The 20567-nt window shown below is 42.0% G+C and overlaps 1 protein-coding gene and 1 pseudogene across 1 annotated transcript in view; one reads left to right on the plus strand and one right to left on the minus strand.

Annotated features, from left to right (window-relative positions):
- The window catches only part of LOC116468019 (putative neuroblastoma breakpoint family member 7), a 901770-nt gene extending 881463 nt beyond the window's left edge, over nt 1-20307 (plus strand). The window contains exons 3-9 of the mRNA XM_058439394.1: nt 5343-5445; nt 12533-12747; nt 13804-13876; nt 14737-14948; nt 16648-16722; nt 17804-18015; nt 19111-20307. Coding sequence (XP_058295377.1) covers nt 5375-5445; nt 12533-12747; nt 13804-13876; nt 14737-14948; nt 16648-16703 — 627 coding nt within the window. The 5' untranslated portion in view covers nt 5343-5374 and the 3' untranslated portion in view covers nt 16704-16722; nt 17804-18015; nt 19111-20307. The remainder of the gene's footprint in view (nt 1-5342; nt 5446-12532; nt 12748-13803; nt 13877-14736; nt 14949-16647; nt 16723-17803; nt 18016-19110) is intronic.
- On the minus strand, nt 4292-5056 carry LOC116468430 (profilin-1-like; annotated as a pseudogene).
- Nucleotides 20308-20567: the final 260 nt, after the last annotated feature.

Genomic DNA, 20567 nt, shown 5'->3' on the forward strand with positions numbered 1-20567 from the left:
TTGGTGATTGAGTCCTGCCGAATTAGAGGGTCTTGGGAAATGCTGTGGCCTTTCCATGAATCCACTGTAACAAAACATAAACCAAGTCCACGTAAGTCCAATGTGATCAGACAGTAATTTTACTGCCCACTAGAACAAAATTAATTCACACAATCAATGACACAAGTCAGCCAAGTCGACATTTAAGCAAAATACATCTAAGAACAGCTAACAAATAACTCTTCTCAAACTCACATAGAACATTCACCAAGACAGACCACATATGCTGAACCATACTTAGTATTTTCTGTCCTTTCTCTTTGACTCATGTATACTGTGATCAAACTCTTAAAATTATATACTTTAATGATGTGCAGTTATTTGCATGTAAGTTACATTTCAACATATGTGTTAAAAGTTTATAATTAAAAAAACTGTCCTAGCTTGATTCAAGAAATCTTTTTTATATTTAAAAAATATAATTTTATATATTATCAGGGCAAAAGAGAAAAACCATATGATTACCCTGACATACACAGTAAAAGCATTTGGCAAAATTGAAAACTTTTTTCATGATTTATAAAAACAAAACCCCAGAAAACTTTCAGCATGATAAGAACAGAAGGCAACACTTCCAACCCCATTAAGGGCAGATTTGAAAAACCCACAGGTAACATTAAATTAAATGGCATAAGATTGAATGCTTTTCTATTAAATCAGAGAAAAAGTAGAATACCTGTTGTTACTCTTTCAATTCAGCATTATACTAGAGCTCTAAATCAATGCAAAAAAGTAGGAAAAATAAATAAAGTATTGAAGAGTTTAAAAATAAAGAATTGAAGCTGTCTTTATTCACAGATGATGACTGTGTATGTTAACAATTCTAGAAATCTACAAAAATCTACCAAAACTAATTAGTGAGTTTGGTAACATTGCAGAATACAAGCTCAATATAAGTAGTCTTTTGTATTTCTGTATATTAGCAATGAGCATTTGGAAAATGAAATAAAAATATGATTTCACTTAAAGTAACATCTAAATACATGTTGTACTTATAAATAAATTCAACAGGCTGGACGGGGTGGCTCACACCTGTATTCTCAGCACTTTGGGAGGCTTAGGTGGGCAGATCATGAGGTCAGGAGATTGAGACCATCATGCCTAACACGGTGAAACCCAGTCTCTACTAAAAATACAAAAAATTAACTGGGCGTGGTGGCATGTGCCTGTAGTCCCAGCTATTTGGGAGGCTGAGGCAGGAGGATCACTTGAACCTGGGAGGCAGAGGTTCAGTGGACTGAGATCACATCACTGCACTCCAGCCTAGGTAACACAACGAGACTCTGTCTCAATTAAAAAAAGAAAGAAAGAAAGTCAACAAAATTTATGCAAGGCCAGTACACCAAAAACTACAAAAAAAAAATCACTTTGAGAAATTATGAAAGAACTAAATTAGTGGGGAGATAAACTTTGTCATGGATCAGAAGAGTTATGTTTAAAAAGTTGGTTCTTCACAAATTGATCTCCAGATCCAATGCAATTCTAATAAAAATTCCAACTGGCATTTTGGTAGAAATTTACAAGCTGATTCTACCATTTATATGGTAATGTCAATTATCAAGAATAATGAGACAGCAATATTATAAAAGAATAATGGAGAATGAATTCACTACCTATTTCCAGAATTACTCTACAGCTATGAAAATCAAGATCATGTGTTTTGTTGAAAAAAAAATAGAACATATATCAGTGGAAGAGAAGACAGAATCCAGAAATAGATACTCACATATGTGTCTAATTAATGATTCTTAGGACATACATATACGTATACACACCCACACCCACATATATATATATATATGAAGGTTTTTTTTTTTGAAGCTTATCTATCATTATCTCCAAATAGGGAACATTAAGAGAACATAAAAAGAAGCCACAATACAGGAGATATCGTATTTATCTCCCACAAAGGGTGTTTTTTAGAGTCTATCATCTATCGATCTATCTATCTATCTATCATCTATCTATCATCTATCTATCTATCTATCTATCTATCTATCTATCTATCTATCATCTATCGCAGTCTGATAAGATAAACAACACAATGAAACAATTTCTCAAAAGACTTGAAAAGATACTCCCAGAAAAGAAGATACATGAGTGGTCAATTATCGTAGGAAAAGATGCTTTACTGTTTAGTCATCAGGGAGATCAGTAAATACAACAATGAGATACCAGTACATATCCATGAGAATGGCTAAAATTAAAAAGGCTGAAAATAGCACATGTTGGTGAGGATATAAAGCACTTGGAAGTCTTGTAGGAATGAAAAATGGTACGGCTCCTTTGAAAAGCTAACAGTTTCTTAAAGGTTAAACATATACCAATCAGATGGACAGTCATTCCATTCCTAGGAATTTACACAGCATGTCTGCACAGTGATCTGTATGTGTTTTCCAGACCAAACTGAGGGGCGGGCTGCTATTTCTCGTGGCCCTGTAATGAGGTGCAGATGAACTGGGGAGGAAGAGAGTTTTTACTTCTGCAACTGGTTACAGGGAAAAGGCCTGGAAATTATCACCAGACCAACTCAAAATTACAAAGTTTTCCAAAGCTTACGTACCTTCTAAGCTGTATGTGCATGTGGAAGTGTGCATTCATCTAAATACATAAGTGATTAACTTCATTTACTCTATAACTAAGGTCTGAGTCCTGAAGACCTTCCTCTGGAACCTCAGTAAATTCACTTAATCTAAATGGGTCCAGGTGCTGAGGGCCCTTATCTTGTCTCCTGCTAAATCACAGAGGTTTGGGAGTTCCCTCAGACCTCCAATAAACTTGTTTATGGAAGCCTAGGGAGTTTCTTCAGATCCCCAATAAAACTTGTTTTATACTAAATGACTCCTGTTAAGAATGCCTTCGTTATTTCGTCATGCTCTAAGGCCCAGGAAAAGCCTAGGCAAAACTCTTGGTGGGCTTTTGTTACATTCCAGCCTTTGTATAAGGGCACTGGCTTTTTTTTTCTTTCCTCTTAATATTTAACTGAACCACTCAGTCAGTACTGAAACAGTTGTTAGGGAGGCCTGGGTTAGTGAGACCTGGCCTGCCACGTATGGATGCTCATGATAGTTTCTTCATAATAGCCCAAACGTGGAATGATAGAAATGTCCAATAACAAGTAAAAGAACAAACAAACATGGTATAGCCCCGCGAAGGAATACTACTCAGCAATTACAAGGCATTAACTGTTGATGCAAATACTCATATTGATGGATTTTAAAATTACATTGATGCATGAAAGAAGGCAGACACAAAAGAACACGGTTATCATTTCATTTATAGAAAATGGTTAAAAATGCAAACGGATCTGAAGTGACAGTGGCTCCTTGGGGCTGAGGGTTCAAAGACGGATGAACTGCAAAGGGGTACAAGAAACTTTGGGGCATAGGGAAATTCCTCTATCTTGGTTGTGGCAGTAGTTCCATCAGTGTATACATTTGTAAACATGCATTGAATTGCACATTTTAAAGTGGTGCAGTCTGTTGTACCGAAATTATACCTTTATATAAAGTTGATTTCATCATCTTAATTTCTCCATACTAGCAATTAGCAGCTAGAAAATGAAATTCAATAAAACATAATAGAGTTTAATAGCCAGAATCATTACATGCTTAACAATACATGCAATGAAGCAGGTACAAGGCCCCTAAAAGCAATTGGTGAGAAAAATTAAAGAAGACTAGAGAAATATATATCATGTTCATTGATTGAAAGACTCAATTTTGTTAGCACATTACATCAACACAATTCTGATTAATATTTCTAGTAGGAGATTTTAGAGAAATTTAAAAGCTAATTTCAAAATGTATTTGAAAATCAAAGAACCTAGAATAAGCAAGTCGATCTTGAAGAAGCAGTAAGTTGGAGGACTTACTCTGCTAGATTTCAAACCTGATTTTTAAGCTATAGTAATTTAAAAACGGTAGTACTGGTGTAAGTATTCATAAATATATCAAAGTAAAAGAATACAGATTCAAACAATACGCCCACATATGTACAGTTATTTAATTTTTTAGTAAAACCTTTTTTATTCATAAAAAATCTCTCAAAACAAAAAAGTTTTCCAACCACACACAGGAGGGGTATGGGTAGGGGAAGGTGTCTGTCAGTATATCCCTGGTCCCCAGCCCATGTGGTTTTGGCAGCAATAAGGTGTGTGGGGTAATGGCCCCTGAAATTAAAATGGTGTGTGTATAAGAAGGAAAGGAGGGCAAAGCTGTGGGGAGCGGTGGAGGGGAAGAAACAAAGGAGGTCAGTACTGGGAACACTGAAGGTGGGAGGCCATTTCATAACATTTCTTTGTTATGAAATGGTGAAACTGCCATGGACACCTTTGCCCATCAGCAGGCCTAGCATCTTGGCAGTCATGGTGACAGTGACATTGAAGGTGGGGTCTCCACCGATGCTCTTCATATGAAGATCCACGGTCAATTCCCCATCTTGCAGCAGCGAGTCCAGGACCACAGTATATTTCTGGCCCCCCAGTGTCAGCCCATTCATGAAAAAGCTTGACCAGTTTTTGCCAACCAGGACACCAACCTCAGCTGGCGTGATGTTGACGAAGGTTTTCCCTGGGACGGCGGCCCAGATGGAGGGCGAGTCTTTGTTGCCCACAATGGCTGTGTCCTAACAGGTCCCTTCTGCCACGAGGCTGTAGATGGAGGCGTCCACCTGGCTGTTGCGCTGCTGTGTGGGCTCCTCTGGTCGCTGCTGCTGGGGCCGCCTGGGCGGGGGAGGTGGAGAGCTCAGGACAGGCGCTGTCCTCCTCACCACAGCTTTGCTAGCTGTGCAGCAGCACTTGCACTGCCATTTCTTATATATATATATGTATATATATATTTTTTATTATTATACTTTAAGTTCTAGGGTACATGTGCACAACGTGCAGTTTTGTTACATAAGTGTACGTGTGCCATGTTGGTTTGCCGCACCCATTAACTCGTCACTTACATTATGTATATATCCTAATGCTATCCCTCACCCAGCCCTCACCCCACTTGGGAAAGTGGCCCCACATTCAGAGTCAGACCTCAGGGGCTGTGAATTCTGACTCCACTTCGTTGTGATTGAATCATCTTGTCAACTTCCTTGATGTGTCCTGAGTTTCTCTTTCTTGGTCTCTAAATTTTGGTGGATCGGATGCTAGAAAATCGGGAGACTGAAGAGTAAAGATGTGGAAATCCCTGCCTAGAGCCTGGTACTGGGGACAGTTTTGTCCTTGGGATAGACTTAGCTCCTGCCCTGTAGGCAGTGACCACAGCAGCATGTCCAGCCTTCCACTGAGGCAGGGGTGTCTGTCTTAGAGTATGAAGAGTGCAAAGACCTCATAAAATCTATGCTGAGGGAAGAGCTGCAGTTCAAGGAGGAGAAGCTTGCAGAGCAGCTAGGGCAAGCTGAGGAGCTCAGGTGAGGGGGCCCTTTGGGGGCAGGAAGGTAGGCAGGTGTGTAAGTCTCTGAAGTACAGCAGCTTGGTGGGGAGAAGTAAAAGCTAAGCTGGGCCAAGGGAAGGGCAGGAATTGCCATGGCAGGCTCACGACACACAAATATTTATCAAACAGAGAACAAGGATAATAAGAAGTTATGGGTTGCAGTTGCTTCTCAGAGCCTTGTTTTCTCTTTTTCAAACAAGTCATTGTTGAGGTGAAATTTGCATAATACAAAATTTACCAAAAGAGTGGGAACCGGGGTGGAACCAAGATGGCTGAATAGGAACAGCTCCGGTCTGCAGCTCCCAGCCTGAGCGACACAGAAGACGGGTGATTTCTGCATCTCCGTTTAAGGTACGCGGTTCATCTCACTAGGGAGTGCCAAACAATGGGTGCAGGACAGCTGGTGCAGTGCACTGTGCCCAAGCCGAAGCAGGGCGAATCATTGCCTCACTCGGGAAGTGCAAGGGATCAGGGAATTCCCTTTCCTAGTCAAAGAAAGGGGTAACAGATGGCATCTGGAAAATCGGGTCAGTCCCACCCTAATACTGCGCTTTTCCAATGGGCCTGGAAAACGGCACACCAGGAGATTGTGTCCCGCACCTGGCTCGGAGGGTCCTATGCCCATGGAGTCTCGCTGATTGCTAGCACAGCAGTCTGAGGTCAAACTGCAAGGCGGCAGTGAGGCTGGGGGAGGGGCGCCCGCCATTGCCCAGGCTTGCTTAGGTAAACAAAGCAGCCAGGAAGCTCGAACTGGGTGGAGCCCACCACAGCTCAAGGAGGCCTGCCTGCCTCTATAGGCTCCACCTCTGGGGGCAGGGCACAGACAAACAAAAATTCAGCAGGAACCTCTGCAGACTTAAATGTCCCTGTCTGACTGACAGCTTTGAAGAGAGTAGTGGTTCTCCCAGCAGGCAGCTGGAGATCTGAGAATGGACAGACTGCCTCCCAAAGTGGGTCCCTGACCCCTGAGCAGCCTAACTGGGAGGCACCCCCCAGTAGGGACAGACTGACACCTCACTCGGCAAGGTACTCCTCTGAGACAAAACTTCCAGAGGAACTATCAGACAGCTGAATTTGTGGTCTTATGAAGATCCGCTGTTCTGCAGCCACCGCTGCTGACACCCAGACAAACAGGGTCTGGAGTGGACCTCTAGCAAACTCCAACAGACCTGCAGCTGAGGGTCCTGTCTGGTAGAAGGAAAACTAACAAACAGAAAAGACATCCACACCAAAAACCCATCTGTACATCACCATCATCAAAGACCAAAAGTAGATAAAACCACAAAGATGGGGAAAAAACAGAGCAGAAAAATGGGAAACTCTAAAAAGCAGAGCACCTCTCCTCCTCCAAAGGAACGCAGTTCCTCACCAGCAACGGAACAAAGCTGGACAGAGAATGACTTTGACGAGTTGAGAGAAGAAGGCTTCAGATGATCAAACTACTCCAAGCTACAGGAGGAAATTCAAAACAATAGCAAAGAAGTTAAAAACTTTGAAAAAAATTAGACAAATGGATAACTAGAATAACCAACGGAGAGAAGGGCTTAAGGGAGCTGATGGAGCTGAAAGCCAAGTATTGAGAACTACACGAATATTGCAGAAGTCTCGGTAGCCGATGTGATCAACTGGAAGAAAGGGTATCAGCGATGGAAGATGAAATGAATGAAATGAAGCCAGAAGGGAAGTTTAGAGAAAAAAGAATAAAAGGGAATGAACAAAGCCTCCAAGAAATTTGGGACTATGTGAAAAGACCAAACCTACGTCTGATTGGTGTACCTGAAAATGACAGGGAGAACGGAACCAAGTTGGAAAACAGTCTGCAAGATATAATCAAGGAGAACTTCCCCAATCTAGCAAGGCAGGCCAACATTCAGATTCAGGAAATACAGAGAACGCCACAAAGATACTCCTTGAGAAGAGCAACTCCAAGGCACATAATCATCAGATTCACCAAAGTTGAAATGAAGGAAAAAATGTTAAGGGCAGCCAGAGAGAAAGGTCGGGTTACCCACAAAGGGAAGCCCATCAGACTAACAGCGGATCTCTCGGCAGAAACTCTACAAGCCAGAAGAGCGTGGGGGCTGATATTCAACATTCTTAAAGAAAAGGATTTTCAACCCAGAATTTCATATCCAGCCAAACTAAGCTTCATAAGTGAAGGAGAAATAAAATCCTTTACAGACAAGCAAATGCTGAGTGATTTTGTCACCACCAGGCCTGCCCTAAAAGAGCTCCTGAAGGAAGCACTAAACATGGAAAGGAACAACCGGTACCAGCCACTGCAAAAACATGCCAAATTGTAAAGACCATCGAGGCTAGAAAGAAACTGCATCAACTAACAAGCAAAATAACCAACTAACATCATAATGACAGGATCAAATTCACACATAACAATATTAACTTTAAATGTAAATGGGCTAAATGCTCCAATTAAAAGACACAGACTGGCAAGCTGGATAAGGAGTCAAGGCCCATCAGTATGCTGTATTCAGGAAACCCATCTCATGTGCAGAGACACACATAGACTCAAAATAAAGGGATGGAGGAAGATCTATCAAGCAAATGGAAAACAAAAAAAGGCAGGGGTTGCAATCCTAGTCTCTGATAAAATAGACTTTAAACCAACAAAGATCAAAAGAGACAAAGAAGGCCATTACATAATGGTAAATGGATCAATTCAACAAGAAGAGCTAACTATCCTAAATATATATGCACCCAACACAGGAGCACCCAGATGCATAAAGCAAGTCCTGAGTGACATACAAAGGGACTTGAACTCCCACACAATAATAATGGGAGATTTTAACACCCCACTGTCAACATTAGACAGATCAATGAGACAGAAAGTTAACAAGGATATCCAGGAATTGAACTCAGCTCTGCACGAAGAGTACCTAATAGACATCTACAGAACTCTCCACCCCAAATCAACAGAATATACATTTTTTTCAGCACCACACCACACCTATTCCAAAATTGACCACATAGTTGGAAGTAAAGCTCTCCTCAGCAAATGTAAAAGAACAGAAATTATAACAAACTGTCTCTCAGACCACAGTGCAATCAAACTAGAACTCAGGATTAAGAAACTCACTCAAAACCACTCAACTACATGGAAACTGAACAACCTGCTCCTGAATGACTATTGGGTACATAATGAAATAAAGGCAGAAATAAAGATGTTCTTTGAAACCAATGAGAACAAAGACACAACATACCAGAATCTCTGGGACACATTCAAAGCAGTGTGTAGAGGGAAATTTATAGCACTAAATGCCCACAAGAGAAAGCAGGAAAGATCCAAAATTGACACCCTAACATCACAATGAAAAGAACTAGAAAAGCAAGAGCAAACACATTCAAAAGCTAGCAGAAGGCTAGAAATAACTAAAATCAAAGCAGAACTGAAGGAAATAGAGACACAAAAAGCCCTTCAAAATTTAATGAATCCAGGAGCTGATTTTTTGAAAAGATCAACAAAATTGATAGACCATTAGCAAGACTAATAAAGAGGAAAAGAGAGAAGAATCAAATAGATGCAATAAAAAATGAAAAAGGGGATATCACCACCAATCCCACAGAAATTCAATCTACCATCAGAGAATACTACAAGAACCTCTATGCAAATAAACTAGAAAACCTAGAAGAAATGGATAAATTCCTTGACACATACACCCTCCCAAGACTAAACCAGGAAGAAGTTGAATCTCTGAATAGACCAATAACAGGCCCTGAAATTGTGGCAATAATCAATAGTTTACCAACCAAAAAGAGTCCAGGACCTGATGGATTCACAGCCAAATTCTACCAGAGGTACAAGGAAAAACTGGTACCATTCCTTCTGAAACTATTCCAATTGATAGAAAAAGAGGGAATCCTCCTTAACACATTTTATGAGGCCAGCATCATCCTGATACCAAAGCCTGGCAGAGACACAACCAAAAAAGAGAATTTCAGACCAATATCCTTGATGAACATTGATGCAAAAATCCTCAATAAAATACCAGCAAGCCAAATCCAGCAGCACATCAAAAAGCTTATACAGCATGATCAAGTGGGCTTCATCCCTGGGATGCAAGGCTGGCTCAACATAAGCAAATCAATAAATGTAATCCAGCATATAAACAGAACCAAAGACAAAAACCACATGATTATCTCAATAGATGCAGAAAAGGCCTTTGATAAAATTCAACAACGCTTCATGCTAAAAACTCTCAATAAATTAGGTATTGATGGGACATATCTCAAAATAATAAGAGCTATCTATGAGAAACCCACAGCCAATATCATACTGAATGGGCAAAAACTGGAAGCATTCCCTTTGAAAACTGGCACAAGACAGGGATGCCCTCTCTCACCACTCCTATTCAACATAGTGCTGGAAGTTCTGGCCAGGGCAATCAGGCAAGAGAAGGAAATAAAGGGTATTCAATTAGGAAAAGAGGAAGTCAACTTGTCCCTGTTTGCAGATGACATGATTGTATATCTAGAAAACCCCACTGTCTCAGCCCAAAATCTCCTTAAGCTGATTAGCAACTTCAGCAAAGTCTCAGGATAAAAAATCAACGTACAAAAATCACAAGCATTCTTGTACACCAATCACAGACAGAGAGCCAAATCATGAGTGAACTCCCATTCACAATTGCTTCAAAGAGAATAAAATACCTAGGAATCCAACTTACAAGGGATGTGAAGGACCTCTTCAAGGAGAACTACAAACCACTGCTCAATAAAATAAAAGAGGATACAAACAAATGGAAGAACATTCCATGCTCATGGGTTGGAAGAATCAATATCGTGAAAACGGCCATACTGCCCAAGGTAATTTATAGATTCAATGCCATCCCCATCAAGCTACCAATGACTTTCTTCACAGAATTGGAAAAAACTACTTTAAAGTTCATATGGAACCAAAAAAGAGCCCGCATCGCCAAGTCAATCCTAAGCCAAAAGAACAAAGCTGGAGGCATCACGCTACCTGACTTCAAACTATACTACAAGGCTACAGTAACCAAAACAGCATGGTACTGGTACCACAACAGAGACATAGATCAATGGAACAGAACAGAGCCCTCAGAAATAATGCTGCATATCTACAACTATCTGATCTTTGACAAAACTGACAAAAACAAGAAATGGGGAAAGGATTCCCTATTTAATAAATGGTTCTGGGAAAACTGGCTAGCCATATGTAGAAAGCTGAAACTGGATCCCTTCCTTAAACCTTATACAAAAATTAATTCAAGATGGATTAAAGACTTAAATGTTAGACCTAAAACCATTAAAATCCTACAAGAAAACCTAGGCAATACCATTCAGGACATAGCCGTGGGCAAGGACTTCATGTCTAGAACACCAAAAGCAATGGCAACAAAAGCCAAAATTGACAAATGGGATCTAATTAAACTAAAGAGCTTCTGCACAGCAAAAGAAACTACCATCAGAGTGAAAAGACAACCTACAGAATGGGAGAAAATTTTTGCAACCTACTCATCTGACAAAGGGCTAATATCCAGAATCTACAATGAACTCAAAAAATTTACAAGAATAAAACAAACAACCCCATCAAAAAGTGGGCACAGGACATGAACAGACACTTCTCAAAAGAAGACATTTATGCAGCCAAAAAACATATGAAAAAATGCTCATCATCACTGGCCATCAGAGAAATGCAAATCAAAACCACAGTGAGATACCATCTCACACCAGTTAGAATGGCCATGATTAAAAAGTCAGGAAACAATAGGTGCTGGAGAGGATGTGGAGAAATAGGAACAGTTTTACACTGTTGGTGAGACTGTAAACTAGTTCAACCATTGTGGAAGTCAGTGTGTCAATTCCTCAGGGATCTAGAACTAGAAATACCATTTGACCCAGCCATCCCATTACTGGGTATATACCCAAAGGATTATAAATCATGCTGCTATAAAGACACATGCACATGTATGTTTATTGTGGCACTATTCACAATAGCAAAGACTTGGAACCATCCCAAATGTCCATCAACGATAGACTGGATTAAGAAAATGTGGCACATATACACCATGGAATACTATGCAGCCATAAAAAATGATGAGTTCATGTCCTTTGTAGGGACATGGATGAAACTGGAAATCATCATTCTCAGTAAACTATCACAAGGACAGAAAACCAAATACCGCATGTTCTCACCCATAGGTGGGAACTGAACAACGAGAACTCATGGACACAGGAAGGGGAACATCACACTCCGGGGACTGTTGTGGGTTGGGGGAAGGGGGGAAGGAAAAGCATTAGGAGATATACCTAATGCTAAATGACGAGTTAATGGGTGCAGCAAAACAACATGGCACGTGGATACATATGTAACAAACCTGCACATTATGCACATGTACCCTAAAACCTAAAGTATAATAATAAAAAAAAAGAAAAAATTAAACAACAAAAAAAGAAAAAGTTCAGATTAAAATAAAAAGTTGTCATCATGAATTTGACAAAAAAAAAAAAAAAAAAAAAAGAATGGGAACCACCCAGCAGCATTCAGTATACTCAAAACGGTGTGCCATCACCACCCCACTTACCCTTGGTGAGAATCACCTCCTGACTGACTGCAGCTTCTCATTCTTTCACTCAATCAATGTTGCCATCTCGACCCTGTCATTCTTTTCTTCTTTTGTCTTTTCAATTCACCCATCTGCACCTGGCCTCATTTCTGTACATGGCTTTGTATCTAGTCACTGCAAGATGCACTATGTATATTTTCACATGGAAATGTCCATGGCCAGAGTGAGGAACTGAAATGTTGTCTTTTTGTAACTGACTTAGGAAGACACCTACTTTTGTTTACAGAAGACAAAGATGAACGGAACATCATCGAGGATCTTACAGGAGCCCTCTCTGATATAGAGGAAGCCTGTAAACCATTTTCTATTCTTTCTCTTGGCCACAGACATTTCTTTAAACATGTGCTGACCTTCTGCTTGGAGGTCTCCTTGAGGACATTGCCTCAGAAATCTCTATTGCAATATTAGAACGGATCACTCATCCCTTTCCACTGTTAAATTTTCTCTACTATCTCACCTTAGGCAATATAAAGTCCTGGTTCACTCTCAGGAACGAGAGCTGACCCAGTTAAGGGAGAAGTTATGGGAAGGGAGAGATGCCTCCCCGTCATTGAATCAGCATCTCCAGGCCCTCCTCACCCCGGATGAGCCTGACAACTCCCAGGGTCAGGACTTCCGAGAACAGCTGGCTGAGGGGTGTAGGCTGGCATGGCACCTTGTCCACAAGCTCAGCCCAGGTAAGGTGGCCACAGGCACTGATGACCCAAAACCCTAGGCTTATGAGAGACTCCAGACCTCCATACTTCCACAGTGACAGTTGTATCGGTGGTGTTTTTTTCCACTAAACATATGTGGCCATGACATGACCAGGACTTCCTGGGTAAGAGCAGAGATGGGAAACCCATGGAGCTGGAGGTCACAGTATTGCAAATGTCTCTCCTTCCTTGATGGAAGGTGGTCTTTGGAGCAAGAGGCATCATCTATTTAGTTTTAAAGGACAGGATGGAGGCTGTGACAGAAGCATGCTTGTTAGAGTGAAAAGAGCCCTGGACTAAGAATGCAGGTTCTCAGGCTATGTCTTCAGCAATGTTCTTAGTAACTGTTGGTGAGTGATTGATTTATCTTTCCTGGGTTTCTATCTCTTAATCTGCAAAGGCAGACACATTGTCTCTTGCAAGTGTCTCTAGCATTCAAATGCCAGAACACTTATGACTGCTTTCCAAAATGAGATCGAGCCCCTCGCTGTGTGGTATTGGAGAAGGCCCTTGATGTGGTGGCATTTGGTGGTAGAAAGTGCTTCAGACTGGAGCACTCCCCATGCAGAGAATGTCCCTGAATAACACAGCAGAAGCCACATGGAGGGCCATTGAAGTCCTCTGATGTGTAGAGGACTGTGGGGCAAGTTTATCTGTCCTCTTCTAAGAGAAATAAATAGGTCCTAAATGTGAACTGTCATGGGACACCAAGCCTGTGCCTGGGAATCAGATCTGTAGCAGGATGGGGGAGACAGCTGCCCAAGTCCAGAGAGAGGCTGCACAAGCCTCCAGTGATACGGAGAGCAAAAGGTCTTTTCAATGTTTGGCCACATCTTGATGGTGACCCTCCAGATCAGAAATGCATTGGCTGATGGATCAGGAAACCATGCCAGGGCATTTTGTTAAAGATAAAACATGAGGGCTTTCAGTACAATGCTGACCCATACATAGATGTTCATGTCTCTTTGCACATTGGACTGACTGTGCTTGCAGAGTGTGAAGTGGGAAATATCTGAATGAACATTTCTGTATTTGCAGAAAATGATGAAGATGAGGATGAAAATGATAAAGCTGAGGAGGTTGATAAAGTACAGGAATCACCTGTCCCCAGGTAAGACTGAATAATCAGGAGCGGATAATGGGTGGTAAAATATGGAAAAGGTCTCAGCAAGAACACAAGGAGGTGAAGGTAGTCACAAATTCCAGATGCAGGATAAAGAAAGCTGCAGAGTGCACTGATTTCATGTGCTCACCCAACAAGTAAATAGCCCTGTTAACATGCTTGTCCATTGTCTCCATGTCACCTTTAAGCATGACCCTAGATGAACTCACCAGCCCCAGGGACTTCCTGCACACACAGAGAAGACCTGTTCCCCCTTGTTGTGAAAACCAGGAGGAGGTGCAAAGCTGCTTTCTCCACGGTTGTATTTAGGTTCTTGTTGGGTAAGATAAATAGCAAAGTGGCAACAAGCAGAGGAATTAGGAAGTATCTAACAAATTTAAACACCAAGAAAAGTACCTGGCCAAAAAAATTTACATTTTATGTCACAGTGTTAAAATAAAAAGGCCTAGAAGGCACACCATGTCAGGAGTCTATAATGGGTCCAAAGCCCGCATTCCCTTGGCCACAGTATGTGAAATTCAACCCAGCTTAGACACAGGGTGTGGCAGCTGTTGTGTTTCTCTGTGTGTACTGTGTGTACCATGCAGGGATAGCTGAGTCTTCATCCTCCTCAGCTCCTATCTGTCCAGTGCAATGAACACCAGCTGCTCTCTTCCTCTCTGGCTCCCATGGAAGCCATGCTCTGTTGCAAAGAGAAGAGGATTGCATGTTCCCTCTCAATGGGAACCTCCTGTTTGCTTTCTGGAACCACTCTCTTAATGCTTCCTGTCAAAACCAGCTAGAACTCCCTGGGGTCCAATCCCTCTGTGTTTAATCTTCTGTCATCTCTATCCCACCTGGCTCATCAGGGAGGTGCAGAAGGCTGAAGTAAAGGAAGTCCCTGAGGACTCACTGGAGGAATGTGCCATCACTTGTTCAAATAGCCACGGCCCTTCTGACTCCAACCAGCCTCAAAAGAATGTCAAAATTACATTTGAGGAAGACAACGTCAACTCAACTCTGGTTGTAGACAGTGAATCATCTCATGATGAATGGCAGGATGCTCTAAACATTCTCCCAGGTAACCTTTATTTTCCTTGTGTCTCATACCCCTGTCTAGGCTATGGAAGATCAATTCTGAGGATGGGCTGTATACACCCATATTGGTTTGAGTCAGAAACTAGGATGGAGCTAGGTGCGGTGACACACGTATAATCACAGCACTTTGGGAGGCCCAGGTGGGTGGATCACTTGAGTTCAGGAGTTCAAGACCAGCCTGAACAATATGGTGAATCCCATCTTTACAATAAATACAAAAAATTAGCCAGGCATGGTGCTGCATGCCTATAGTCCCAACTATTCAAGAGGCTTAGGTGGAAGAATCGTCTGAGCCCAGGAGGTAGAGGCTGCAGTGAGCCGTGATTGCACTGCTACACTCTAGCCTAGGTGACATAGCAAGACCCTGTGTCTAAAAGAAAGAGAGAGACAGAGAGAGAGAGAGAAAGAGAGAGAGACAGAGAGAAAGAAGTGAAAGAGCAGAGAGAGAAAGAGAAACTAGGATGGAATATTAAAAACAGATACTGGTGGGTGAGAGAGCTTTCCTGTCCTCCTTGGCCCATGTCATGCCTTTGTCATCCTGGCCCCAGTATCAGGTTATTGGAACAGAGGCAGGTGTGATAAAGCCATAGCTACCTGTGTACAGGAGGAGTACAGGAGGTATCTGTCAGGCCTCCTAGCTCAGTACCTATGTCTCTTGTCAGCTGCAGTGGTGTAATTTGTGTCTCTGAACAATGTCCATGGAGTTTCTCTGCCTGTCTTAGGCCACTGACAGCCTTGTCCATTTATTTGAAGATGTTGTTTCCCTGGTTTCACTCTCCTCATCTCCAGTCTGGATCTACTTTAAGCCAGCTTGTCTCAGCTGTGCGGTGAACTGAAACCAGGACATCAACACTTCTACCATTATCTTGCTTATAAGTTTCCATAAAGCAAGGCCAGGTCCTGAGTTCTTCACCCCATGAGTGGCCACTCTTTCTGTGTAGTTTTTTTTTTTTTTTTTTTTTTTTTTTTTGGTGATGGAGTCTTACTCTGTCACCCAGGCTAGAACGCAGTGGCGTGATCTTGGCTCACTACAATTTTCAACTCTAGGGTTCAAGTGATTCTCTTGCCTCAGCCTCCCGAGTAGCTAGTATTTCCAGTGTGTGCCACCATGCTGGCTAATTTTTGTATTTTTAGTAGAGGTGGGGTTTCACCATGTTGACCAGGCTTATCTTGAACTCCTGACAACAAGTGATCTGCCCTCCTTTGTCTCCCAAAGTGCTGGGATTAGAGGCGGGAGCCACCCCTCCAGCCCCACAGATTCTTTTTTAAGAAAAGTTATTAGAATTCATCCATCAGTTAAGTTTTCTATATAAATTTCTCTAACCATTCATTGACCATGATATATGAAGAGATAAATCAGTATTGCAGCAACACTTATGGAAAGTTGTTAGGGCAATTTTTGAAGATCTTAGGGAAAATGTTTTAATTGTTTGTGCTGACTTAGGGCAGAGGATATAAGATTAAGATCTACCAGATGAGGGAGATTTTGTCCCATGGATCTGAAAAGCAGGCTCATCTACTTCTGACAAGACTTAATCTAGGGCACATTAGAACGTTCCTGTCAGAATATCACATTCTTACACTGAGAATATTTATGTCCTTGTGCTATGACTGGACACGGATTTGGTCTTGTGTGAAGCGTGATTGCTTAATATGACCTGCTCTTCTGAATTTGTTTACAGAAAATCAAAATGATGATGAGGAAGAGGAAGGGAAAGCACCAGTGCCCCCCAGGTAACTCTGTGGATTTGTGGGCTGTTAGTTCAATAGTGACACCTGGAGACTGCAGATCCAGGGAACAATAGAAAGTGACTAACAGAACTGCCTCATCCATTCATCCAACTGCAAATTATTTGTTTTAACAATGCTGTCTTCTTGATTGTGGTACTTGAGTAGGTTTCTATTTCTTTGTTTTTTTTGTTTGTTTGTTTGTTAGTTTTTGAGACAGAGTCTCTCTCTGTCACCCAGGCTGGAGTGCAGTGGCATCATCTCGGCTCACTGCCAGCTTTGCCTCCCAGGTTCACGCCATTCTCCTGCCTCAGCCTCCCGAGTAGCTGGGAATACAGGCGCCCACCACCACACCCAGCTATTTTTTTTTTTTTTTTGTATTTTTAGTGGAGACGGGGTTTCACTGTGTTAGCCAGGATGATTTCGATCTCCTGACCCCGTGATCTGCCTGCCTCGACCTCCCAAAGTGCTGGGATTACAGGTGTGAGCCACAGTGCTCGGCCAGGTTTCAATTTCTTAATCCCCCTCTTGCATAGGAACATGCAATCCGTTGAGCCAGGTGAACTCACCAAACTCAGGGATGTCACCTGTTCTCTCCCGTGTGGTTAATCTAGAGTGAGATGCATGCATGCTTTCTACGTGTTTGATGTCAGCATGTTGGCAAGTATTTCATTTCAAAACAGGGAAATTGTAATTTATGTCAAAATATTTTAAAAATGGCTTTGGAAAGACAAGATCTGTGTATCTGGAATGCCTCAAGAGCTGTGTTTACTTGGGTGCTGCATGTAAACATCAACACGTTTAGGCATAGGAAGCGAAGTCCTGTGTCAGTTCTCTGTGCTGCAAGTCATGATCACAGTTTACAGGGGGAGTCTGGGTCCTCCTGCAGCAGCTCATTTGGGGCAAAAGCACTGAGCACCTGCTGCTCACATTTGTTCTGTCCCAAGGGCAGTCACACTCCACCTCACATTTAGAAGGATAGATTTTTCTCTCTTGGAGGAGACTACCCCTTTGGTTTCTGTGACCACTCCCTTATGTGTCCCATGAAATCACCTGAGATACCATGGTATTTAATACCTCTTGTCACTCCTATCCTGTCTGGCTCATCAGGAAGCTGCAGGAGTCTGAAGAGAAGGAAGTCCTGCATGACTGCCTGGAGGAAAGTGTTTTAACTTCTTGTTGTGACCATGATGTGTCCCAATCTTACCAACCTGGTGAAGGCACTTTCTTGGCACTGGATGAACAGAAAGTTTGCTCTGCTCAGGATGTAGCCAGCAAACTGTCCAATTCCAAAGGGGAGGAAACCCCACTTGGCTTCCCAGGTAGGCTTCCTATTCTTTGCATCCCACAACCTGTCTAGAATGACAGATGTTTTTTGAATATTTTTGTGGATTGGGAGTGTCTTTGCTTCCTGGCAATCTTGTCATTCATTGCTGGGTAATGTGAGAAAGATCAACAAAAAAGAAAATATCAAAGGGACTCCATTGGCTTCCCCTCACCCTTTGGATGCCACTTTTCCTTCCTTGATGTTCTTTGGGTAGAAGGAGAGTCACAGTAAAGATCATCAATGCCAGTGGATCCCATTGTCTGTGGTTTTATTTTCAGAGCTGGGTTTAGAGCCTTCCCTTGGAATGAAGAGCCCTCCCCAGCTGGAAGGTGATGGTCTTGAAGGCTCAGCTGACAACACACATGGGCATCAAGTCATTGGCCACATTCACGCCTCAAGTGTCCTAAAACCGAAAATGATCAAAAGAAAACTGCCCTTCAGCAAGTGGAGACTGGCATGCAGATTCCCTGGCCTGCAAGCTTAGCGTAGCAAGGTAATCACATCTATGGGTCTTAGCAGCTCTCATTCCTTATTTCTCTGTTATGATGAAAACTCATACTCCCACTGCTTTTCTCTTCCCTATTTGTGAGTATTGTCTGAGGCCCCTGCTACTTCTCACATCCTGGGTTCTTCCCATGGTCTGCTCTCCTGCTCCTTCCCAAAAGACTGGGACATGGAGTTGTAAGGGAGTGGGTTTCTCTGCAAAGGGCCCTCTCCTTCTGCAGCCCTCTGCTTCTGAGTGTGCATGGTTGATGCTGAGCACATTCTCCCTGGGAGGTGTGAAAAGCCATCACTCTGTTCGGACAAAGGGGATCAGGAAGAAAGGGGCTGATGTCATCGGCTGCTGGTTGGGCATAGGCAGGTCCCTATATCTGCACTCCAGGCTGACCGGAAGTTCAGGGGTGTTTTCTTCTCACTTGTGGATGGCGCTTGCCTCTTCAGTCAGCCTGAGGCTCAGGCTTCAGCTCATCCTCCCAGCAGGAGCTCAGTTTGCCTCTGGGCTATCACCACTTAGCAATCCCTCCAGACTCAGCCATCAGCAGGACCTGACATAATGCTCTTTTCATTTTTTCTTTCCTCTCTCCTACAGATTCCAAATACTGCTGGAAGGATGAAAAGGATGAAAGGATGTCACAAAAAGTAGCTTTTCCACTTGATGAAAAAAACTAAAACAGCAAAGCAAGTTCAATTCCAAACACAGAACTGCAGGGGTCCTTAGCTGAGGATTGAATTTTAGACACAGAATGCTCTTGATGATTGCAAACCACTAGACTCCTTTGATTTGAGAAACCACAATTCATCCCATTTCCACTTGAGATGAATACCCAAGGAGACCAATTCCCAGATGGACAAACAGCATTGAGAGGCCTTAGCCCTGCTCCTCTCAATTCCATCCTGTAGAGAACAGGAGTCAGGAGCTGCTGGCAGGAGACAGCATGTCACCTGGGACTCTGCTGGTGCAGAATATGAACAATGCCATATTCTTGCTGAAAACGCTTAGCTTGAGTTTCATAGGAAGTAATCACCAGACAACTGCAGAATGTAGAACACTGAACAGGACAACTGACCTGTCTCCTTCACACAGTCCATGTCACCACGAATCACACAACAAAAAGAGAAGAGACATTTTGGGTTCAAAAAGATTGAAAAGATAATGTAGCTACACTTCTTTAGTCATTTTGAACCCAAAGTATCTCCTCATCTTTTTGTTGTTGTCATTGATGGTGGTGACATGGATTTGTTTGTAGAGGACAGGTCAGCTGTCTGGCTCAATTGTCTTCATTCTGAAGTTTTGGAAAATTTCCTAATGATTAAATTCACCCTAACCGTTTTGCCAGGAACCCTGCAGAGTCAGTGCTGTGAGTTTCCAACCTCAGCCCATCTGTGGGCAGAGAAGGTCCAGTTTGTCCATCACCATTATTGTGCTATCAGGACTGGTTACCTGGTTAAGGAGGGGTCTAGGAGATCTGTCCCTTGTAAAGACACCTTATTTATAATTAATTTGGAAAGTAGCTTGAAAAAGTATAAATACTCTGTATTCTAACAATCTTCCTCTGAGCATTTTATCATCAATTAATCACCCCTGGCTGTGTCAGTTATTATATTTATGTTTGTACATTGGAAATTTCTATCTCAGTCCTTACTATGAACTTGTTTCTGCTAGCATTCTGTTGTGAAAAAGAATATTCCCTGCCCAAATTTTAACTTTCATCCAGGACTAATCTTAGTGCATTAAAGTTAGAATGTTTACGTTTTAAATCTGTTTAATTAAAATTTTCTTGCCTATCACTCTGGACTAGTGGATTTTTTTACATACAATGTTTTAAGCTTTTATTATTATGATTGGTTTTAGTGGATAAGGATACAGATTAATGAAAACATTCTTATTTCCCTGTTTACATTCCAAACTCTTCCATCTTTTAGTCTATGTTTATCATATGTAGTGGATGGTATTTACTACATTTCTTTGTCAATGTTATTTTGTTGTCTTTGTGTGTGTGTCTTTTGTTTGTTATTTAGGAAGGGTTGTGTAGCTCATGTTTGAAA

This window comes from Hylobates moloch, unplaced genomic scaffold (assembly GCF_009828535.3).
Source record: "Hylobates moloch isolate HMO894 unplaced genomic scaffold, HMol_V3 SCAFFOLD_5, whole genome shotgun sequence".
In the NCBI taxonomy this organism is placed as follows: domain Eukaryota; kingdom Metazoa; phylum Chordata; class Mammalia; order Primates; family Hylobatidae; genus Hylobates; species Hylobates moloch.